Source organism: Trachymyrmex septentrionalis, unplaced genomic scaffold, assembly GCF_001594115.1.
Source record: "Trachymyrmex septentrionalis isolate Tsep2-gDNA-1 unplaced genomic scaffold, Tsep1.0 scaffold331, whole genome shotgun sequence".
NCBI lineage: Eukaryota > Metazoa > Arthropoda > Insecta > Hymenoptera > Formicidae > Trachymyrmex > Trachymyrmex septentrionalis.
This window is the reverse complement of record NW_017305496.1, coordinates 121,410-146,914: the sequence shown is the minus strand read 5'-3', so window position 1 is coordinate 146,914 and position 25,505 is coordinate 121,410. Positions and strand designations below refer to the sequence as shown.

The 25,505-nt window shown below is 33.9% G+C and overlaps 3 protein-coding genes across 3 annotated transcripts in view; 1 reads left to right on the top strand and 2 right to left on the bottom strand.

The window, feature by feature from the left end:
- LOC108750192 (dynein regulatory complex subunit 7-like) overlaps positions 1 to 19,958 on the top strand; it is an 83,113-nt gene extending 63,155 nt beyond the window's left edge. Inside the window, exons 2-10 of the mRNA XM_018489499.1 lie at positions 11,234 to 11,587; positions 12,216 to 12,636; positions 18,036 to 18,293; positions 18,372 to 18,528; positions 18,704 to 18,770; positions 18,846 to 19,058; positions 19,139 to 19,357; positions 19,418 to 19,654; positions 19,759 to 19,958. Coding sequence (XP_018345001.1) covers positions 11,234 to 11,587; positions 12,216 to 12,636; positions 18,036 to 18,293; positions 18,372 to 18,528; positions 18,704 to 18,770; positions 18,846 to 19,058; positions 19,139 to 19,357; positions 19,418 to 19,654; positions 19,759 to 19,941 — 2,109 coding nt within the window. The 3' untranslated portion in view covers positions 19,942 to 19,958. The remainder of the gene's footprint in view (positions 1 to 11,233; positions 11,588 to 12,215; positions 12,637 to 18,035; positions 18,294 to 18,371; positions 18,529 to 18,703; positions 18,771 to 18,845; positions 19,059 to 19,138; positions 19,358 to 19,417; positions 19,655 to 19,758) is intronic.
- An 85-nt stretch (positions 19,959 to 20,043) lies between these two features.
- Positions 20,044 to 22,604, bottom strand: LOC108750200 (putative FERM domain-containing protein FRMD8P1). The gene is made up of 7 exons (XM_018489505.1): positions 22,156 to 22,604; positions 21,921 to 22,054; positions 21,395 to 21,844; positions 20,858 to 21,315; positions 20,575 to 20,733; positions 20,186 to 20,351; positions 20,044 to 20,122 (listed from the first exon to the last, which is right to left on the bottom strand). The coding sequence occupies exons 2-7, from the start codon at positions 22,009 to 22,011 to the stop codon at positions 20,082 to 20,084; spliced, it is 1,365 nt and encodes a 454-aa protein (XP_018345007.1). The 5' UTR covers positions 22,012 to 22,054; positions 22,156 to 22,604; the 3' UTR covers positions 20,044 to 20,081.
- A 374-nt stretch (positions 22,605 to 22,978) lies between these two features.
- LOC108750199 (eukaryotic initiation factor 4A-III) lies at positions 22,979 to 25,221 on the bottom strand. Its single transcript, XM_018489504.1, has 5 exons — positions 24,916 to 25,221; positions 24,016 to 24,351; positions 23,683 to 23,905; positions 23,345 to 23,599; positions 22,979 to 23,262 (listed from the first exon to the last, which is right to left on the bottom strand). Exons 1-5 carry the CDS (start codon positions 25,055 to 25,057, stop codon positions 23,010 to 23,012), a joined length of 1,209 nt encoding a protein of 402 aa, XP_018345006.1. The 5' UTR covers positions 25,058 to 25,221; the 3' UTR covers positions 22,979 to 23,009.
- Positions 25,222 to 25,505: the final 284 nt, after the last annotated feature.

The following is a 25,505-nucleotide window of genomic DNA, read 5'->3' as shown; positions in this document are numbered from 1 at the left end:
ACTCTCTCTCTCTCTCTCTCTCTCTCTCTCCTCTATCTATCTATCTATCTATCTCTCTCTCTCTCTCTAGGTACGTGCGCGCCGCGGACGCCAAATAGTGGTTCGCATATTCAGAGATAGCGACGTCGCTCAGCGCGATCGCCCCTGATTTAGGCCCTCGTCCCGACCCTGTCTCTCTCTATCTATCTATCTGTCCCTTGCGTTGGTTGCTCTCTCTCTCTCTCTCTCTCTCTCTCTCTCTCTCTCTCTCTCTCTCTCTCTCCCCCTGTCGCCCTCTCGTACTCGCGAGAGCGAACTCTCCTCCCCTTCGTCACCGACCCGTGCTTCTCCCTCGGTCGCTCGCTCCGCCGTTCCATCTTCCCTCGCGAGCTCGTACACAGGCACACGAGCACGTATATGAGGGTTTGCGCGCGCGCGCGCAAACCCTCGACACATGCACACGCGCGTATATACACAGACGCTCGGGTCCACGGATAACGTCCTCGATACGCCGCGCGGCACCGGCGGCACGACATCGAGGCGCTCCGAAAAGCGCTATCTCGCAGCACCTCGCTCGAAGCCTCGACTAATCAGCGCTTCGATCCGTGCTTTCGAGCGTCCTACTTTGATCATCGCCCGGTTCGCTCGTTCCCTCTGAGCGCGACGCTCGTGTAACGACGTTGTACCGTATATAAATCCGGAGATCCGCGATCCGCGTGAGGAGACTCCCTCGTTCTCTTTTTATTTCTCTCTCTCTCTCCCTCTCTCTCTGTCTCGTTCTCTTTCTCTTCTCCCTCTCTCTCTCTCTCTCTCTCTCCGTTTCTCTTCGTCGCGAACACGCGGACGAATCGCGAGCGAATTGCGCGACGCATAATGTCGGCAACGAGATACGTCGATGAGAGAGCGATATATTTTTAGACGATGGATCGCGACGGCATGTAACCCTCGAACGTCTATCTTTTACGATTCGCCTCGACGACCGCGCGTTCGTTCCCGTTTCAATCTATCCGCTTTAAAGCACGATTCCGTCGCGCTTAACAACCTCGCGCCTTCGTTACTGCGCGCCATTTTGCCGCGCACGGTTTCGCGTCGCTTGGATCGAGTTAAAAATCACGAACACGATGAAACGGGTCAGCGAATCGACGGGGGGAGAAATGGAAGGGGGGGACTTTGGGGGAAAAAGTAATAAATTATAATATTTCGCAAAATTGTCCGAGTGTAACTACTTTTTTTCCGAATCGCGAAGAGGCGTTCGTTTTACGCGTCGAAAGCGAAAATTTCGACGTGCGCGACGATGGACGAGAGAGACGACGGTTAACTGTGCATGACGGGCGAGGAGAAGCAAGAAGAAAAGCAGAAAATCTCAAAATACCGGCGCGCTCGTAATTTTCACCCAAGTGGCTGTTAAATCCCCGCGTGGTCTATTTATCATCTCGCGCTGCGCGCTCCGGTATATATTTCGTAATACGTCCGTACGTACTACGTATGCGCGAACGCGAGAGCGTGCATCCAGCTTAAGTCCGAGAGTTGTAAATTACCGCTCATACGGCGCGAACGAATTAATACATGCGGAGAGTGCGGGTTCCTCGCACGTAAAGTTCGTGGTTGAGAAACACTGTGCCAGCTGCCGCGGCGCGGTGGTATCTCCGCGTTGTCTGCTACCTCACACCCTCGTCTTGCGTCCCACGTGGATGCCGGTCGAAGGGGTCGCGCGGAATGAGGGTGACGCGCGGGGCCGTGGCGCGGCGCGGCGCGGCGCGGCGCGGTGCGGTGCGGCGCGGCGCGGCTTGGCTCGGCTCGGGGTGACGGGAAGAGGAGGGGCAGGGGGGCAGGGGGAGATACGGGGGGAGGACGGAATGACGACGCGGCGCGGCGAGGCGAAGCGAGGCGAGGCGAGGCGCGGAGAGAGACGGCCGAGGGCAACGACGGCGACGAGGGAAGCGCGAAGGGGAAGAGGCGGAAGGGAAGTAGGTAGGTTGCTTCGGTATGGGTTGGGTCGGGTGGTCAGAGGGGGCGGAAGTGGGCGAAAGGGTCGAGGGATACCGCCGTTGCCGTCACCGCCACCCACTGACCATTTCTCTACCCTCGTCGTCACCATCGTCGTCGTCGTCGTCGTCGTCGTCGTCGTCGTCGTTGTCCAGGCTTCCTCTCTACTACGCATCTGCAAAAAAAAAGTGTCCTTTCCCTACAATGTTCCAAGACGCGACGAGTTCCGCGAAGAACGAAAGACGACGAGAAACGCGCGTTCGCGCTCTATTCTATGAATCCTCTATTCTATGAATTTTCCCGTGAGATTGTTGTTCTTCGCTTAATTTGTCGCAGATAAAAAGTTGAAGAGCTAAGAGAAATAGAGAGAAAAATGAGCGACGGAAGAATATCGAGAGAGAGAGAGAGAGAGAGAGAGAGAGAGAGGGAGCGCGGGAGGAAACTGTTTAAACGCGATCACTGGGACACGCGTTGTGTGACGCGCAACGCTCGCAACGTATTTTTCCTCCTCGTCTGTTTCTGTTACTCTCTCGCTTTTCCCCCTCTTTTCCTCTCTATCGTCCTACAAAGTACGAAGAGAGAACGAGAGTGCGACGTTGTACGATGCAATAAATTCTACTCGTAGATTATAATACAGTGGCGTAGGTCATGGACCGAGGACGATACGCACGCCAAGCCACGTGCTCCCCACGTTTGCTTGTATACATTCTATCTCACTCCGTTTCACATCCCTACCGCTTACGTCGACGATTACTGAATGTGTTCACGTATTTACTCTTTGGTTTATTATTATTATTACTTCTCTCTCTGGATAGACTGACAGAAGGCACGTGGCAGATGCGGCCGAGCGATTATCCTCCGTCGGTATTCGAGGACCTCTCTACATGCGACAGTCGCAATATATAATTTGACAGTTTAATATTTTGGTATATACCAAACGTTGCACAATACGTTACATTTTTAGTAAAGTTATCCATAGAACATGCTCAAAATGCGGACATAAGATGTCTCAGAAACGTCATTAAGAAACATCTTTTAGGCATCATATTATTAAATGTCTTAAAGTTATCTTTAAAATGTTTTTTAATCGTTTTATAACATTTTTTCTACATTTTGGACGTATTTGTTTTCTTGGAAATTAATTTATTTTAAAGTTATCCTAGGAAAAAAAATTACCATTAAGTTACGTTTCGTATTTTAACTGCAATACTTGCCGTAAGAGGCAACAGCTTACGACTTACATGTTTAGCTACACAAAGTTTTCTGTTGATAATGTTAATTTCTACTATACCGTCATCTTTAATATTATCACCAATAAGAAACTGTTAAAGACCGTCAACCCTGGGCAAATTTTCGGCGGTGTATAAAAAGGACCCCAAGGGCCCGGAGGTAATCGAAGAATGCTGACACTATCAATATAAATTTGCTATTGTTAACATAAATATTTGGCTCATGCATTATTAAATTCATGATTTTTTTATTACATAAATGTTCCATAAATAAATATGCATACTTGTAAAGCTATAATATCCTATATATTGTAAAAAAATTACAATTTTTTTCTCTGCAGTTATCATCTCTGTTGATAATCAAACTTTGACGATAACACTGAAATTACAATTTTAAAGGAAAATCGAGTATTATTGAGTTCTAAATGCATAAATACGTCTACTAAACTAATAAAATTAGTACGATATTATCAGTTTTTAACTCTTAATTACTTCAGTATTTACAAGGACGCGAACTCCCGTAAGGATGTCGGTCTTTAATAGTATCTCGTCGGTGAATATTATTAATAATTATTGAATTGAAGGACTATATCCATTCTTATGTACAGTGCATTAATTCGCTGGGTCATAGTAGCGATCCGACTTATCGAAAATAAGAAAATGCAGTACTAAAAAGTTTATAAAAAATTCTGAAAAAATTCTTAGAGTTCTATGAGAAGAAAATAAATGATTTTTGTCTCTTGCAGTTTAAAGTTGATAGTATTTAAGTAAAAAATAAACGTCGATAAGTCGGGCCGCTACTATCACCCAGCGAATTAATGCACTGCAGTTTAATCGAAGGAATGAGAACAATCAGTTCTGGATTAATTTATGTCGCTATTAAATGGATTCAGAAAACTAAGATACGTAAACATTATCAATTATTTTGTTTATCGATATGAATATCTGAACAACTGTAATGAAAATTTTTCTCATAATTTTTATACGAATTGGAACATTTTTCAAAAATACTCAGAAATATTCGGTAAGTTTACTTCTTCTCTCAGAACTTCTCACAAGTAAATTTTGAAATATTCTGACATTTTTCATTCCATAATTTTTAAAAAGTATTTTCAAATTTTTTAGATTTTGTACATTTTGTAACATTTCATTAGAAATTATACTTAGAAAAAAATCTTACGATATTTCATAATTAACATATATGACAAATTCTGAGAAAAATTTTCACCAGGGATAGTATTGAATTCATGACTTATTACACAGTACAACACATTGCCTTTCGTGAAAAAATCAAAGAGATTCTGAAAGTAGATGTACGTTTTTTTTATTATGAAGCCATTTATTGTATTTGCTTCATATTGGCTTTTTACAATTGTTTTAAATTATTATATAATAATTTTTTAAAATAAATAATTGACGTTTTTGCATGTGAAATTATGCGATGAATCCGAATACAAAAAAAACAACTGAGAATTTTTTTTTCATATATTGTATTTTCAAATTTTTATATAATAATAACAATACATTATAATTACAATTATAATTATTATAAGAATCTTGATCATTTGTATGATTCTGGTTTTGTCACAAACAATAGACCAACAGCATTCACCAAACACGTGTCTGATATCTTTCTCCTTTGAAGCGTTTCTCAATGATTGCAATGTCTTGGTGAAAACGGTAACCATGTTTATCACTGAATTCACCCGAATTTAATGGAACAAAATCTAAATGATTGTGAAGAAAGTATATTTTGAGCGACACGTTAACTTTCATTGCGTATGAAAAGCCGAAATTACTTCAGCAACAATTTTTTTGTAATTGTCGGCTTCTTTATTGTCCAGAAAATTTTCGATGACAAGATGTCGAAGTAAATCAGTACCGAGACATGAGTGCTTTCCTAACATCTACTTTCAGAATCTCTTTGAATTTTTCATGGAAGGAAACCTGTGCTGTACAGTGTTATAAAAAGACATTTAATGATACTTAAAAAAATGTTAACAATTTTATCTGGTAAAACGCCGAGACACTGGTACTTTTTTTTACATCTACTTTCAGAATCTCTTTGATTTTTTTCATGGGAGAGAAAAAAAAATCGGTTTTTGTCGTACTGTGTTATTATACTATATTAACTATATCATACATATATATAAATGCTTCTCTTAAAGAAATAATAACGTCTATTGAGCTAGACACCCCCACCATCGAAAATCAAGTTCGGAAGTGTTTAAATTTAATACTTTTTAGGTGCTAATTAGGTACTATTCCGAATTTTAGTGTTCGAACCGTTTAGCAGGAAAAGAAAAAGTGCCCAGAGAGCACAAAGTCGTCTAAAAGATGACTAAAAGACGACTAAATTGTTATAAAGATATCTTTTAGTGAAAGAATATAGTCGATGAAAAGCTGACTAAAAGACGATGTAGCACTGCTAGTCATCTTATAATCTTATCCGTATGATAACTAAAGAATGACTTCTTTGGATATCTTTTAGTCGTCTTTATTAGTATTTTTATAGTATTTATATTTTACTTCTTTTAGTATTTATATTTTGATACATGTAACGTTTAATAACATCGAATTTCTGAATTAATTTTTACACAAAATGAAATGAAATTGCATGACTAACAATATACGTCCCATTTTCTGCAATGTTTGCCGTGTCTTATGTGCAAGAACCATTATTTTTTATCATAGTCCCCTTTGGGGACTCGATTAGGAAAAATTATTCTATTAGTATAAAATTTTAAGTGGTTATTAATTAAAAATTATACAAAATTAAAGGGCATACACCACTAGCGAAGGATCTTGATAGCGAAATTAAATTTTATTCTGAAAGCATATATATATTATAATACAAACGTTTCGAAGACCTAAATCAAGTAGGTCTCTTTTTCAGCAGACAAATAAACAATTTAAGGTAGAAAAATAAATAATAAAAATAAAATTAAAATAATTGTTTACAAAAAGAGTCGCGCAGTCATACATAAAAACGGTTAAAACTAAGTCAAATGTAACATAAAATTTGTTGATTGCAATACTCGTTATTGATGATAAATTTATTTGTATAATTTTTAATTAATAACCACTTAAAGTTTATATTATTATATTAACGCGGACATTAACATGCGTCTTACAGTATCTTTTTTTGAATTTATTAGAATACATCTCGGGATAAGAAATCTGTTTTTTACTGAAACTGTTTTAGAAAACTGTGTTAAGGCGAAACATGAACTTAAGAATAAGGATCTATTTTCTAAAAACATGTATAAATGAATGTTTAACACCTATGGCTGCGCGACTTTTTTTGTTAACAATTTATTTTTATTTATTTTTTTATCTTAGATTGCTTTGTTTGTATACTGAAGAAGGCATAGAAACGTTTATATTATATATATTCTTTCAGAATAAAATTTAATTTCGCCACCAAGATCCTGCGTGATGTATGCTCTTTCATTTCGTATAATTTTTTATCTTACTAGCGTTGATTAGAACACGAGTAAAATTTCTCGTAATGCTGCACCTTTTATTTTGTCCTGTACGATTTTCAAATACGAGAAACTGAACTCAATCATGTCCGTTTGGTGGATGATCTCGCGTACTGCTCGCGAATGAGTGATAAATATCTTTTTCATTTCTTTGTCTTTTCGGCAATACGAAAAAATGTCTTTTAGTCCACCTTTTGCTTTGCGAAAATAACAACCATAAAAATATCACAAAAAGATGTCTTTTTTTTTAAGTTGTCTCTTTAACAAAACTGAAAAATGTCTTATAGATATATCTTGCTTAAAAGACAATTTAAAAACAATGTCTTTTCGTTATTTTTTCGACATTTTTCTCTCTCATTTTGTCGAAAAGACAACTTAAAAAAGACCTCTTTCCGTTATCTTTTAGTATTTTGTTTGGAAGAAGTCCAGCTTAGTGGCAAGCTGGACACTCCCATAATAGAAAAAATATATACAGTGGACATGAAAGAAGTACACAAAAAAATTTAGTGCTAATTTAGTGCTCCAAAATAGAAAATATTTTCAAATATAGCGTTATTTCAAATATATATCAACATACACTAAACACTCCACCATATACGACACCTACACTCGTGGCATATAAGTATATATATCTTTACATATATATCTTTACATGTATTCACATCTAAAATGATCTAGATTTTACGCATATTCGAAAGATAAGATTCAAATTTGTTACTATCCATAAAAGGATAAAACTAAATAAATAAATAAATATAATTAATTCACTTCGACCGATGATGCCGAACAAAGAATTTGACGCTCGATGCATGATTTTGGTATTAAAATAACCCTTAGACATCGTAGTGTCAAAATACATACGTATCTGAATTTAGTGCTCACTGAAAGTCATGACAAATGATTAATACGTCGCGAAAAAAGGCGCGCTAAAGTTCGTTTCCCGATCGTCAAAGGTTCTCTGCAAAATCGGGATACTGAAATTATCGTTAGATATATCGTACTATCGAAATATATACAGATCCGAATTTGAACTTAATTCTCATGCGGCACTTTTCAAAGCACGATTCATTTCGAAGTAAGGTTTCTTGTGAGTGGATCGGTGCCTTTTTGATTGCGATTGTTTACTTCTTCGCGCTATCTCCAGATAGTCTTTGATCTCTCCCTCCCTTCGCCTGTCTGGATGTTACGTTTTTGGGTCAGTTATTGCTCGATCACGATCAAAGTAACATCGCGTTCTCCGTGTTTCGGTTTTCGTGCGAGTGTATAGTGCAAATAATTGTATTTCTTTTTTTTTGTATTCTTTTTTATTCTTGTATTCTTTTTTTTTTTAATTCGGGATTATTCGTTCCTGATTATTCGTACGAGAATTTATTTATTTTTAATTTTATTGCACCTCGTACGGTTGTGGTAATTTCGTAAATTGTGCCAAAGGATTAACGTTGGATTATCATCATTGCTTGCACGTGGAAAACCAGCAAAACTAGATAAGCGCTCTCGTCGATATATTAATGACTTATAAAGATCGCTCGATAGCGGACGGTGAGAAAATTATTTCGAAATTCAATAATGAAGTTAGAATTGCAAAAGAATTAGATAATCAATCAACTCCACTTCTTTATATATATTTGTTTCGTGCAATGAACAAAACGTAAGAGATAACTATCCCTCTGTCTCTCCTTATCAGCCAACGGATATCGAACATCGCGTTTCTGATGTACCGAGCATTGATGCGATAGTATTGAATCAACGATAATTGAGTAAACAGTAAATTCCATGATAAATGATTCTGATATGTTTATAAATAATGTCGATGGTGTATTAACATTTACTTTTACCATGGCAAAGGCTGATTTTAATGCCATGATAATTTATAAAATGTATACGTGAAGAGAGAAAGGCCGGCCTCCTTCAACGCGTCAATAAACAATATTATAACCTGGTATACGACAGCATATATTTACCGAGAAAATTTGGGAAAGTGCAAAACTGCCATGTGGATTTAATTTTAAACGACACAGATTAATCAGCAATAAAGAAAATACGCGTATGGTTCATGCATATGTGACTCATTTATAAAATGTAAAATTAATAATACGAATGAACTTATTAATTATTGAAATAAAATATAAGTTTATTGAAGGAGAAAGAGAAGGACGATGTGATAAGTGATATTTAAGAAATCCAATTAGAGAAGCTATTACAGATAAGTTACAAGGAAAAAGTGTAATGAAGTATCGAGTTGAAATAATAGAAAAATTAATGCAAAATCATGATGATACTGAACTTCCACATTTATTTAATACAAGTGTTTTTTACAAATTGCCAAAAAAGAAAAGTTATTTTGATAAGGAGCCAATAAAAGCTTTAAAAATTATAAAATTGGATCCTTTTTTAAGAATATTATTTATAATATTGGCTTAAATCCATTTTTCGTGCATTATTAGTGAAATTATCAATTGGATGTGTACAGAACATTATACACATTAGAGACGAGACAGCTTGTGTTTACATTGACGCAACTGGGAGTATTATATTAAGAAAAATTAAGAGGCCTAATAAATCAAATCCAGTCAAAGACAATAGGAAATACATTTTTATATAATTGTAAATAGTGAATTCTGAAAAAGTGATCTTTTTCCAATAACACAGATATTGTCTGAAAGACATAATATGAATGCTATTCAAAATTAAAATTTTATAAAAAAAAGTCTACGAATAAAAGTCAACACTAGTTGGTGGGTGTTAAATATAATATAATTATAATTAATCAATGTTTATAAAATAGTTATACATAATACATACGTTTCGATCTTGATTAGATCATCCTCAGTGTAAGACATTAAAAAATTAAAATTAAAATTAAAATAGAAATAAAAATAAAAGGATCATTTACAAAAAAATTAATAATTAATTTAAATGTGCTATTCAATAGGCTGATGGAATAGATACGCGATACATCACGACCATGTGAAGTTGTATGTGATTTTTCACGTATATTATTAACAGCAGCAGTACGAAGTTTTACCAATTATACTATGCTAGATTAATATGCAGATGCTTGTAAGAAGGTAATTTTACTTCCCTGTTACATATCGATGTAGCACACTTTATAAAAAAATATTCAAACTTTTTAAAAGACTCGTGTGCACATATAAAACAATTTTATTTACATATATTTAGGATAATTAATTTTGTGTCGAGATACTGAGGCTGCAGCTGATTTTGATACTACGATGTCTAAGGATTATTTTAATCCAAAATCATGCGAGCAGTTAATGGAACTTAGGACTCGGCATCATTGGTCGGAGTGAGTTAACATAATTATATTTATTTATTTATTTATTTTTATCCTTTTATGGGTAGTAACAAATTTGAATTTTATCTTTCGAATATACATAAAACCTAGATCATTTTGAATGTGAATACATGTGAAGATATGTGTGTCACGAGCTCTTTAAATGTTAGTGTCGTGTATGACGGTGGAGTCTTAGTACATGTTGATATATTTAAAATAACGCTGTATTTGAAAATATTTTTGCTTTATTTTGGAGCACTAAATTCTCTGTGTACTTGTTTTTTGTCCACTGTATATATTTTTTTTATTATGGAGATCCAACTTAAGCTGGGTCAAGCCATAAGCTGGGTCTTCCCCTTTTTTTACTGCTGAACAAGCTGAACAATTAAATTCGAGCACTAAAATTCGGAATAGAGTAAGTCAGCACTTCAAAAGCATTAAATTTTTGACCTTGATGATGATCCAGCTTAATAGACGTGAAATAATACTATAAGTATTATAAGTACGAAATAAATAATTAATTACGCCTATTTAAAAAAATACAAATGTTAAATTTCTTTAAGGAAAGCATCTAATATAAAATAATAAGTCATGAATTAAATAAACTTAATGATAACTTCAACTTAGTCATTAACAAATTTAATATTGTAAATAAAACATCAACAATAACACAGAGTATTTTTAATACTTAACAAATCAACCAATTTAAAACTTACAATTTTTAATTTCTCCAAAGATTCACATAAATGAATGTATTTAATTTACGACGCAATACTATACAATTTAATTGTTAGAAATATAGGATTTTACAATATATTGTATATTGCCAAATTCCACACAGTTCTTACAATTATATTGGATAATAATATAACAAAAATGCATTATGATGTCATAGATATATAATGTATTTATCTATGAAACATCCAGATAATAATAAATCATGCAATTATATCATGCAATATTAAACATATCCGAAACTTGAACAATTAGTTAATGTGATTAACACACAAACTTCCATAGGAGTCTTCCAATTATTAATAGTATGATGTCACACAGTTATCAATGTAATTTTATATGCGAAATCGTAATGCCTCAATTCAATTGTATTTCTAAATTTTCATTAAATCAAGAAGACTATTAGAAATATTTCTAAAGGTCATCGTTGTAAGAACTTAGTATGTTAAAATTAAATTGTCCAAAAGACAACATTGAGTGAAACTTTCTATTTTATTATTTAATAATTGCGATCCTTCTTTCAGCCCGAACATTTGTGTTCGCCAACGTGGGTATTAAACTTTCAAAAGGGTAACAGTTTCGAGTGCGCGACGCTTCTAGTAAGCTTACTGCTGGGACAGGGTTACAATGCATTCGTGGTGAGCGGATATGCATCACGCGAGCAAGTGCTCTATGACATGACCAGAAGAACTTGCCCGTATTTGCCGAAAATTGAGCAAGCACCACCACCGGTGGAAAAGCCTAAAATCGTCAAGTATCAGTTAAAGCCACCGCCTGATTTCAGGAGTCAATTTCTCTTAGAGTTGGAAGCTCGCGAGAATGCAAAAGTGGAGACAGAACTACAACAACAAGAAGAAGAGCGTCAGAGGATGATCACGGTACGTGTACAAAAGTTATGTTTCATCTCTGATGTTATTTAATATATTTACAATAATATATAAAGTCAAAGACTACAAATATAATAAATCATCACAATAAAAACGTTCATAAAAGCAAACACTAGATGGAAATTGTGTAAAAGAATATGTATTTAATTTTAACATACATATTTTTTTACATAATTTCCATCCAGGCTTTCGTAGGCTTTTTTATGGTGATGATTTATATTTGGAATAGTTTTGTGATGGATATAATAATAAACGAAATTAAGAAAGGGTATGTAAGAGTCAAATAATGAAATAAAATTCAATATGGTATATTGAAATGTACTATATTGAATTATTATTGAATTTTATTTAATCATTTGACTCTTATATGCCCTTTCTATTGTTTTTGTACATTAAGGAGCCTTTGTTCTTGTTTAATTTAATTGAATATAATAATATATCTTATTCAATAAATGATGTATAATAAGAATTTAAGAGATTTTTTCGCACTGAAGATACATTAAGACTAAAATTAAAAAAATTTCTTCCTTCTCTTTGTAAAGCTTACTACCGATTTTATGATTATGATTATAATTTGATATATTAATTTGTATCATTTATTCAATCTTATGGTCCTAAGGATCTCTTCGAGCGTCCGCAGCCTGATGAATATTTCGGTCAACGAATACATTCATGGGTAGTTATTTTACCAAACGATGGAAATGTGAGAAATGAAGAAATTATTGAACCGATCTTCCTTGAACCTTCTTCTGGAATGTTTTACAACCCAGCCGATGAGGAAACTAATCTGTTGTATTTGGGAGTGGAGAGTATTTGGAATGATAAAAATTACTGGGTGAATATGCAGCCTCGCGAAAACGGTTGCGCGAAAATTAACTGGGATTTGAGCAAAATCGAATTCTGGGAGCATTTGCTTCCTGGTGAACCGCAAATCGTGCGAAAAGACACGGACGAAACGGAGGAAGATGTTGCCACGAAGCAAGAAAAGCATTTGGACATGCCGGCTTCGTACGTGAGTGAAATCCGAATTCACAGTTTAGGTATATAGATATTTTTTAAGTCAATTTTCTTCTCGATAAAGGAGAAACTGATTAACTTCATAAAATACAAAGCAGAGAAAGTTGATGAACAGTTGTTAGAAATGTTTATGAATTTATAATACCCTTAGAATAAAAATGTGCAATAAATTTATAAACCATATAACGTTTTACTGTGATGTCACAATATTTGTAAATTTACAATAGAAATTTGTTGTGAATTTACAAAATTGGTGGGCATGCGTATTAGAGATTTGTTATACTTTACTACAAAATGTTATTTTAATTTATTGTAATTTTACAATATAACTATTTAAATTTGAAGCACATTTTTGTTGAATAAAAACTTCCAACACTTTTGAAAGTTTACAACAGAAATTTCTTACTTTGATTTGAAATTTCTTACTTTGACCAAAATTGGAAAATTTATAAAAAGTGAAGTTGATCAGCTTGGCCTTATATCAAATATTTAACACAATATATTAATTATACATGTATATAAAAGGTAGATATGTACATAATTTGTAGGTTGTTGACCGGTGATCTATCCGTCTGAGACAACAGATCTATGAAATATTATATTTATAACTATACTATTTTTATGTTGTTAAATCAATGCAACATATTAATCAGTTTTCCATTCATTGTCTATATCTAGCTTTCTATTGATATATAATATATCATACAGTTTTCATAGATCTGTTACCTCAATTTATAAGATAAAAGACAATTTTAGACTCACCGACACTGATGCGCAATAGCGGAGTTGAAACTGCATCAATCTGTAATATACAAATACATCTAAATTAAAACAATGATCAAAACATCTATTAAATATATTTCGGAAGATAATTATTGCATGCAAGTTTTATTTATCTCTTTTAAACAAATATTTAATAAAAAAGTTAAATAATATTTCCAAGAATCGTCTCTGAGGCGTAAACTATTATAAAATTTGATAAATGTAGAATACTAATTTTTTTTCTACACACAAAGAGTTAGAAGTTTGAAATTATTAAATAAATTAATGTTACAAGTATTAACCCTTAGTATACACTTTAATTTTTGGCACACATTTGGTCATTCGTATCCTAGATTAATTTTCATCACTTTTACAAGTATTTATAAATTATTAAACGATTTTTACGTATATTTTGACATCTTTGGAAAGTATTTGTGCAGTTATAAATTCTTAAAAAATTATAGATAAATTGGTATAACTAAATATAATTAACAAAATGGGAAAAATGCACTGTTTCATATAAAAATATAAAACTCTGAAACAAAAATGTTTAAAGGAAAAATAAATATACTTCTATATTTAAAAATTGAGATATTCTACATTCCAAAAAAAAAGTTCAAGTGTCCGCTGTCCAAAAAGTTTAGTTGAGTAACCTAAAAATGATGTTTTTTTAATATGCATGAATGACTATACATTGAAGATATATTTACATTTTAAATAATGCATTTTATTATTGCTATTGTGTTAAAAAACTTAGAATTTATTAGGAAAATGTTCTTTATAACATTACAGACAACATAATATATAATATTACTGGTAACATTTAGAATAAGGATACCGCGTTTAAGGGTTTTAATATGTTGTTTTAAATTCTTGTTTTAATAATTCGCGAAATATTCCCGCAATACAACTTCATTATTACTTGAAAATAAAGAAAAGAATAAAAAATTTTTAGTTACAAAAAATGTACACTCTGTACATACGTTGAGTCATTTTGTGACCCAGAGGTGAACTTTAGAGTTATGCTAGTTAAAGAATATGCATGAATTGAGGCCGGTAACGCACAAAACTTGTTCTCTACATGCCAAACTTTTTTTAGGGATAGGAAAGAGACTGGTGTTTGATCTCTTAATATTTCAAAAAAGAAATACGCAGGACACGAATGACCTAGAGGTGTGTATTAAAGGTTAAATAATAGTATTAACCCTTACCCTACAATTATGGGTCACTAGTGACCGAGTGATTCCTGTTCGTGCAAGTTTCTTTAAGTCTTTTGGTAATTATATTACATTTTATTATTTTCCAAAATGAAGTTCCAATATTTATTCTAGAAAGTTGAAAGTATGTTAGTGAATTTTTGGAGATTTTTTTTTATCATTCTGAATAGACGAAAAAAACGAACGGATCTATAAGTGATCCACGTTTATATGGATAAGGCATCAAATTGTACGATAAGGGTTAAATAAAAGTATTAAATAATTTAAAATATTTCCAAAAATAGCCAAATATAATTAATACGCATTGCGGTAGCAAACAAAATTAATATTTTGCAAGTTATAAAAATTACTTACCTAAAGTTGTTCCGCCAACGCCTGATGCCTCCCGGGCCTGCTCCTCCTCTCAGATTTGATCGTCATATTGAATTCCTTTGTCACACAAACTTATTTTCATCACCAATCACTAGACACTATTCACTACAACAAAGTCACATATAACATTTTGTATGACACTCCAAACGATCACACAATGACGATCACACTCGTACAATTTTAACTGCGTTCTATTCCTTGCCAATGTTGAAAATCTGTAGTGCAATAATAAGTATGCTATAAGATTTGCAGTACTGACAATGATTATTATCGGAATACAAGCCGAAACGGAAAAACAATGCGAGGAGACGTCCGGTTACGGAAACTACGCATCGTCCGACACTCGCACAAGATTCACTCGCGGAAAGACACATTAATGACGATTATTCGCATGCTAATCACTAAAATATATCGCGATGCATTTTGTGCGACATCCCCGATAATTAGACACGACGCGCACTTGATTCTATTCCGACGCGATGAATAACGCGAGAATGACCTCGAATCGGACGAAGACTCGTCCATTTTGCGATCTTCAACGTTGTACAGCGGCGCGTTACATTGCTCGCTATGCGCAAACCGAGGTCATTTTCTCGTTGAACAGAGTATAGCGATTCTATGAGGCTATGTCCAGATTCTTACCTAAGCACCATCCAGGTGCCTTTTTATCCTTGTTGCTCACCGTATGTGAAACAAAGGGAACTTTCCAGCAGAGGCATAAATCGACGCAAGAGTCATTCCGTTTTTGCTTCTTACTGATTGTTGAACAAGGACAGAATGATTCTTGTGTCAATTTGTGTCTCTTGCTGGAAAGCTTCCTTTGTTTCACATCTCCGAAAGGTAAGATGATGCCTGGACGCGTTCGGGCGGGAATCTGAACGCGTCTTGAAGTGCCGAGTTAACGAACAAGATGGCGGATAACATTCGCAAGTCGCGCGACTAACTTCACGCGTCAGAGCAGCTAACGCAATGACGAATAATGTCAAGCCGGTCATACACGTTCAAATAAATTTGTCAATTATCGAATATGCTTACGCAAGCCAGTTGTGCGGTTTACTTGAACGTGTACAGCCAACCTTAAACCTTCACTTTTTACTCGTACCTTTGCTTTCTCTCTTTTCAATGCTCGAATATACAATTTATTTCATTTTAAGTGTAAAAATTTTTGATTGTTGAAATTGTTGAATGCAACGCGAGTCATGTTAATGGCCACAAATTAAGACGCGACCGACCGTTTGAGCATATATGATGATAATACATTATATGCGCAATACGTTTCAAGCATACGAATTTTGTAGTTAAACGTTGATAACAGATTATAATAAATTATCATTAATATCATTCGCATTTTTATATTTTAGCCGGTCCAACGACTCGCGTATTACCCAAACTCTGGTTAACGAAGGGCTATAATACAGATAATCTTCGTATCGACGAAAAATTCAAAGCGTGAAGAATATTTCGGAAAATTATAGCGTTATAAGAAAATAATTACTACCTATAAAATATTCCGTTGAAACAACAAATTGTATATTTTCTGTGTTTCCGTCACCGATTACTGCATTAAGTAATGTAAAATTTTTTTATAACCATATCTTTATAACACTTACAATCCACGCACTATTACGTGCGATCCGGCAATTGCTGAAAATAGGGAATGATCACGTCTCTATTTGATATTCATCGCGATTGTGTTTCGAGGAGTGATAATGCGGAGATACTGAAACGAGCGCGACACCCACAACACTTCTCGCCGACTCGGAACGTCGCTGAGCGAATGAAGGGCAATGAAGGATCGCCGACTGCGAAGCTATGAAGCGGAGGGGGAGGGGGAGGGGGAGGTGAAATCAAATCTAATGACGCAGAAATAAAAAACTGAAATTCTCATCATGAGCTGCGTTCGAAAACGTTACCCGGGCGCCCCTCGTGTATCGTCTTTTATCCTTGTTTAACATACAGTGAATGCAAAAAGTATTTGTTACAGAGAAAATATTTTTAAAAAAAAACTTTATTTAAAAGAATTAAATATTATCCAGCGAGAAATGAGTCATCGACTTGATGTCGAATATATCGATATAAATACGATGATTTCAACTCAATTTGACGTCGATTCGATGTTTAATTGATGATCATTTCTTGTTGGGTAATCAAAAATTTATTTATAAAGAATAAAATAGACTGTATGTTTTTTAAAATTATATATACCAAAAAGATGTGTATTGATTATAGAAAATATATCATTTGAAAGATAAGCGAAAATTAAAAGTTGTATTGTTTGAATGCTCAAAAAGTTTTCGTTAACAAGAAGTTTAGCTTCTAAAATTAGGAATACTCGTACATGCGAAGCTCGTTTGTTTATGTTAGAACGAAATGTATTAATTGTATAAAATTGCTAATTAATGTTTATTTTCTACAAATAAGACTTTTTTATAACAAATTTCCTTGTATTTTTTGCTCTCGCTATATATTGGATGAACAACAAGGATAAAACGATACATAGAGACAACATTTAATGTTTCTGAACGCAGCTCTGAGAGTTTTATCGTCTGAAATATCAATTTTAATTAAAGAATCTAATGAAGATACCATTATTTTAATTTTAATTTGAATTCTACTATCTAATATATACATGTATATTTAATGGATAAGTTTTTGATACATCTATACATGTATTCAATAAAATTTTTTGCTACACATAATTGATTTAATCTTCTTAATAAATCTTTTATTGATTAATTATTTTATTTAAGTTTAAAATTAAACACAATGTAATAGGCTCCAATGAATAAAATTCAAATAATCAAATTGTAAAAAGGCCACGCTTGTTTATTTTATTTAAGAAAATTAAATCTAATCTATATATTTAAGATATAAAATTTATTTTCGTTGTAAGCTCGAAAAGGTAAAAAATCTAATTTAATATATATAATATATCGTTTTTTCACATCTTTTTCATAAAAAAAAATGAAATTGTACAAATAATCAAAAAGTTAAAATTAAAGTCAATGAACATAATAATATCAATTCCCTGATTCGTTACATATTTATTTATGTATACATAATTTTTTCAGATTTTGAAAGACGTTATCCACGAGGCAGTAAAACAATACTTTACAAAAAGGCCAAGGTAGAATTATATGCGCCGTTCTCTGAAACCAACAGTTTGATTCAAAGAGTAACCGTTTACGAAGATTACGAATATACTATTCCTATCGAAAGTTACGAAAAATATTTGAATAGAGCTGACTGTCTTACGGAATCCAGAAAAAACTTCACTACCGATATCGTCACGGATTTCTTTGAAAAGGGCCGACCAGATCATTGTAAAGGTATAATTCGGAGTAAAGATGTTACAACACGCGAGTTCTGCGTATCGCTTTATATTAATGATATAAAATATTTTTTAGCACATCGTTATTTTGCTTCTGATAGCAATTCGATAAATACCGAAAGAACAATAGAGTTTTATGATAGTGTGCAATTTGATGGACTCTCGCGAATCAAGATGGGTCCGCTTTATTTAACTCAACATTACGTGGACCGTGAAGATTTTGTGTATTACAGGTAAATCGATAATGTCTATCATATTTCTATTCTTACCATGTCAGGTCTCTCGAAAGATTCTAACATATCGAGAGAAACTCAAATCTTTCGAGTTTTTTTTTGCTATTTTTATTAATAAATTAATATCAATAATATTAATATAAATATTAATAATATTTTCGTATTATTTTAATAGACATGCTGAATTTTTGGTAGATGAAGACAAAATGACGATGGATGATATTCATTCTCGACACATCTCGGTAATCTTCTTGTATAAAAATTGATGAAAAATTTACAGCATACATGAGATGATTAATTCTCTTTGCATCTTGCAGAAAATCACTGAGAAGTATCACAGAAACGAGGACATTCCGGCTTCCAAGGACATGGCTGAGCGCGAGTTCGTGGTGATCGGAAAAGAAATCTGCATTAAATTTCATTACGAACCAGATCGTATTACCCAGGCTACTCGTACATTTATAAAACCGTCGATAGGAGATAGGGGAGATCGTTTAGTTTTCGATCCTACGATGACCCATGGATATCACGTAAATTCTTATAACAAAAATATTAATAAATAGAGGAAGACGTCTGAAGAAGAATAATCTGAAGTCTTTATTTCTTGCAGCCAGATCCGAACGCACCGCCAGAGAAAACCCTCGATCTCTTTTATGCACTCGATAAACATCTCAAGGACGAAGATCGCTCCATATTTCAAATCAGAAATGCTGAAGACGACATCGCGGCGTTCCTGCGAAGAAGAGCCGATGAAAATTTAAATCCGCAGCTCACTGTTTCGTTATTCGACAAAAATCGAATAGCCGAAACGACAATTGAATTAGACACGGTATTTATCAACAATCTAATTGAATTTTTTTTATTAATCAGCCTCACAATCTATTTTCAGAAAGGAATAAGGCGACCGAATCATCGCGAAGTTATTATGCAAGAGATGAATGATTTGGGACCGTACCTCGCCCGAATAGGCAATCCGGAACACATCAGTAAAACAGAAGCATATCTGCTACGCGACGATTGTTTGAGCGAATTCAAGCAGACATCCATTGACAAAGCGAATCGTATTTTACATATGATTGAAAAGCAAGCCACGGAATTAGAGAAGATGCAAACCGTTCTAATGCAGGTTTGTCAGAAGCTTCTGCCCATTCGTTCACATCCAAGCACTCTTTTCTACGTGTAACATTGATGTATTTTCATATAATTATTATAAATAATATTTACATGCAGACTGAGGATTTATCGGAAACGGAGAAGGATGAGATGTTAGCCAAGATAAACGAAATAAGCTTCAATATGCATGTGCTGGAAACGTATCTCAATTGGTACAGAGATATAGTGCCGCAGAGATACAGGATACTGGCAGATCGTTTACAGCAAAATCCGCATCTTCAAGTACTTCAAAAACATTGAAATATCATATTAAAAAATGTGTATACATATAAATATGTTAACTCGCGCTTATAAGAATTTTTTATATATTACAAAAATCGTACTCATTTTATATCATGAGAGAGTATATTGGCATCACAAAATGTACAATCACAATGTACTTATCGAAAGGACCACGAACCCATTTGACCGATACATCGACCTGAAATGATTTTTAAAAGTAAATAAATTGACATATAAAGATCTTGTAGTGCCACTTCATTACCTTCATCATCAAAAGTGGCCAGCGTAAATTTACTAAGTTTATTTGTGAAGCTTCCACTGGGGAAAACTAGCGAATGCTCCAGCTGGTCATTGTTGCTGTCGCTGTTAATAAATTGACGACGATAATCCTCCGCAAAACCAGATATTAAAGTATCCATCATTGGCGCCTGAAATAGCGACCTCTGCTGTATGATATTTCGTTTTTGTAAAAATAATTATATAATTTTTGACCGATAAAGAAGCATAAGAATCAACGCAGAGTGACAATGCAATAATATATTACTTTAATTTACTTTAATATATATCAATAAACATATCGTTTAAATTTGACTTGTTTGGAAACTGTTATTTATATAAATTATGTAATTATTTTCAAAATGATTTATTTACCTGTCTCGAGAATACTTGTAGAATCTTGTAGACGCGCGCTCCGTTCTCTCGTACTGGAAATTGCAGAAACAAACAAGGTAGACAATCCGGATTATTCTCATCCGAAGGTTTCGCCATTTCCCAGCTTAATTCCGAGTATTTTAGCCCTAATAGCAAGCTCTACATAAATATATTTAAAATGTTACTATACTATATACTCTATAATAGATGTATTTTATATAAAGTTTCGTTCAAAATAATCACATTTAAATGAGAATTTTGGCTCAATGAATACTGTACTTACGCACTGTATGTCGTCGACTATGAACACTCCCGACGTATTAATCGCGATGAGAATCTGCATATCGCGATTAGTGATCCACGATGCTAGGCCTCTGACGGGTCGCTCGATTTGCCCTTGAAAGAAGGCTGCGCCGTAGCACGGTAAGTTCCAACAGAATTCAAGATACTTTCTGATCAATTTCTTCGGATTTGCGTTGGCGCTACCATTATGACTAGGTATTCGTTTGTATTGCTCTAAAAGATGCGCCTCAGGTGCTCCCTTGCCACCCACCAGTCCTAATCCGAGTCCCAATCCTAATAGAAGACTGGGAGAAGCGTAATGATGCGGTAAAAATCGGCCGCGATGTCTATGGAAAAATGCCAAGGTGTGGGTTTGTGCGTTATAAGGTCCGAGTTCGATTCGAGCCTGTAACGCTCCTAAACTAGCGTAACGTGCAGGGCCATCGCACGCATACCGTCCTGGGCAGAAGGCAAATTATATTATAAGAGAAATTATATTATTTTTATAGAAAAAAGATCTCATTCTTTCGCTCCATACCTTGCAGAACGTTGTACCTGGCTTCTGCGTAAAGCAATTCAAGAACTTTGATATCCTTGATCTGTTCTTCCTCCGACTTTGAGAGAAATATATTTCTACGAAAATATAGCAAAGGCTCCTCGTCGTCGGAATCTTCTGCATAAGAACTGTACTTGTTTACAAGATAATTCCATTTCGCAGCCAATTCCACGGGTTTGTGTGTTGGACGTAATTGAATTTCCAGTTGCGAAGAACACATCCATAGTGCGAAAATTGGTGTAGTGGTTGGCAAAGAGAATCTTGATAGACCCAGCTCCGCTTCTGATTGCACTATCGTAAAAATCTGTTGTGCAGTCGCATTTTGTTCAACTTCCATTGTTAGAAATACCCCTGTCATTAGATACACAGCTATGCGTACTGTAGGTCTTCCTGTATTTGAATACTGTGGTTGATTTGTCGTTGTTTTATTTACTGTAAATAAAAAAAGGGATAAAAATAATAAGTATTGAAAGTTCCCATAGATTCAGAATAATTTATAGACACATACAGGTGGACGAGTGTCCTTCCGCTTTGTAGTCATTTGGATAACGACGCAATGGTTGTCCTCTCTGGATCGAACAATCATTTTGTTGCTCCATTTCCTTCAATTTTTCTTTAATTTTTATTGATTGAGTATAGAATCTATTAATAGGCGAATATAAAAAACAAAAAACTGAAATTACACATACATATTGACTTATACTGTTAATTTATTCACTCTCAATTTCATTAATATCATTTACCTTTTTAATTTAAAATATTGTAATCAATATATATGTATATTATTTAAGCTAAGCTGCATCTTCATAACACACCTCCAATGTTATTATCACGAAAATAAATAACTATTCTTATTACTAATTGATTATTGCATCTTAAATACTTCGTCCACATTTTTAATGCGATAAACAATATTCACTTGTATTTATAGAGACGCATTAACGTAAGATTTTTAGTTCTCCTATTTTGACTTCATTTCGCGTCTAACGCGTGTTACTGTGCTGTGCCGCGCTGCCATCTGAACTGTGGGGCAACTACAGCAGTTATTGATTATTTGTATGTAGATATATATAATGTATGCTATGCGTTACCTCAATGCCGCTAGTTTCTATGTTGTAACTAATATTTACATAGAGAAAAAAAAAATTAAAGTCATAAAATACTTTATTGACAAAATCTACTCATACTTCTCATAATTTTATACATAAGTAATATCTATATAATTCATATACAAAAAAGAATTTATTCCACATTCTCATAAAAGAATCTGTTATCAATGATGCATCCTAGTAGATGTAGAAAGTATAGTTAGTTTAGTTTCCTCACATATTATATTCAAATAGTTTTATATGATGTAAAAGTGATGGAATACTTTTACTCCGTTTATTATTGTTATAAGAATATTATAAGTTACATACTAAAAACAACTTAGGGATACTAAGCATCGAAGGGTTTTCAATCCTTAAACTGATTTTGGGAACTATTGGTATGTGCTGTTATTGATAGAATCATATGATTTCATGTATATTAACGTATAATCGAAGTTAAAGAATTTTTGTACGTGTGAAATGTTTAATTTTCGCATAAATCTCGTATTTTATATTAGATCAGCCACATTCATCGGCATTTCGTCTATTTGCGTAGAATAATATTGTTCGATATCTCGAAGGATTCTGATGTCATCCGTTTTTACAAAGTTTATGGACACACCTTTGCGTCCAAAACGTCCTGATCGACCTATTCTATGAATATACAATTCACGATTGTTAGGCAAATCGTAGTTAATTACGAGCGACACCTGCTGAACATCGATTCCTCTTGCCCATACATCGGTTGTAATTAATACACGACTGTAAAAAAAAGAAACCGTGTTGGTATAATTTCTTGCAAAAAATCATATTTTTTATTTTATTTTTGGAATTTAATACCTACCTCTGACCAGATCGAAACTCTTTCATTATGTTATCTCGTTCTTTTTGTGGCATATCTCCATGCATGGAGCAGACCGTAAAATTAGCCTCTCGCATTTTTTCCGTCAACCAGTCTACTTTACGTTTAGTATTACAAAAGATAACCGCTTGTGTTATTGTTAACGTGTCGTATAAATCACAGAGTGTATCAAATTTCCACTCTTCTCGTTCCACAGCAACAAAGAATTGCTTGATTCCTTCCAATGTCAATTCATCACTAGAATTAGAAATAATTAGAATATATACACAACATATATAAAAATTTAACAAAAATTAAAGATAAATTGAAGATAAATTTACCGTTTGACAAGAATACGGATAGGATCTGTCATAAATTTGCTAGTCATTTCAAGAATTTCATGCGGTAAAGTGGCTGAAACTAAAACAACTTGTGTTGCTGGTGGTAGATATCGATACACATCATATATTTGTTCCTTGAAACCTTTGTTTAACATTTCATCAGATTCGTCAAGTACCAGCATTTTAATAGCTCTGGTTCTGAGTACTCGCCTTTTAATCATATCTAAGAATGTTATACAGATGTTAGTATCAAAAATTCTTTCTCACATTAAATATATATAATAAAAATATGCATACAATAAAATTATATATATAATAAAGTATGATACCTACCAAATACTCTACCAGGTGTACCAGATACAACATGCTGGCCATAATCGAGTTTTCTGATGTCTTCTCCAAGATTTGTACCACCAATGCAAGCATGACATTGTACATTCATAAAATCTCCCAATGCAAGAATAACTTTCTGAATTTGAGTGGCAAGTTCTCGAGTTGGGGACAAAACCAAAACTTGAGTTTCTCGTACTTGCGTATCCAGTGACTGTAATATCGCAATTGAGAAGGTAGCGGTTTTTCCTGTACCAGATTGTGCTTGAGCGATAACATCTCTACCCTTCATGATAGGTTTAATAGATCGTTGCTGAATAGCTGATGGTTTTTCAAAACCTATGTAGAAATAGAAGCAAAATATTTAAAGACGTTCAAGCAGTAACTTACAAATTTTATTATTATAAGTCCTTTTAACATTGTGACAACCAATATAATAAACACAAATATAAATAATATAAATATAAGAATAAGTAGCTAACAATTACAATAATTATAATCAACATTTTCATAGAACAGATTTGTGCATTAGGTTGATTATATATGCAAAATATAATCTGCTTTTTTATAATCATCTGAAGATCTGAACTACATTTGAAAACATCATTCGAATACCCCTATGTATCATTTTATCCCTGTAGGTATTTTTTATAGCTAAACTAGAATACATTTTTGGTATGTTTGATATTTATAGAAAGTTTTAGTGTAGTTTAGTGCAGGCATAAAAAACAGACTTCTTGTGTGTGTTGTTTATCGAATGTTAAACAAGAATAAAGTGACGCACAGGGCAACACGGGTGACGTGGTCACATGGTTTCCAAATGTGCTCCTACGATTCAATCTAAACAAAATAAGTCGTCAAGAACTGAGGTTAAGTTGACAAATAAAATAATAAACGACGTACCGTACGCATAGATTCCGCGTAACAATTCATCGCGGAGACCCATGTTGTCGAAGGTAGGAATAACCTCGACATCTTCGCTGGTTTCGAACTCAACGTTCGATAAATCTTCCGTTTGCGCTACACGACGTGACTTATCCGCCATTTTACCAGAACGTTTGACGTACCTGTACACGTCTTAATACTTCCAACGTAATGTAAAAAGACTCCGAAATGGAATAAACTCGTGAAGCAAATCCAAGTAAACCTACCGCAAACGTAACCGCGTTTTAGGTTTTGGAAAGAAATCGATTACTACGCCTCTATATATACAAAACGCTCTTTTAACTACATAGCACGGTAACCATATTTCCAGTAGGTAATATATCTACGGTAGCCGATTTTGGTATTTTATATCATAATTATAAATTGACAATTCTTTTTATATTTTAATTATTATACTAAACTCCACAGAATACAATTATGTAACAGTAGAAAAATAATAAAAAATACTAGGAACTGAAATAATTTAAAGCTGAGAAAGATAATAATGTAAAAAAACACAGAAAAGACTGAAAATAATATTAATAATATAATTTAGATCACATTATTAT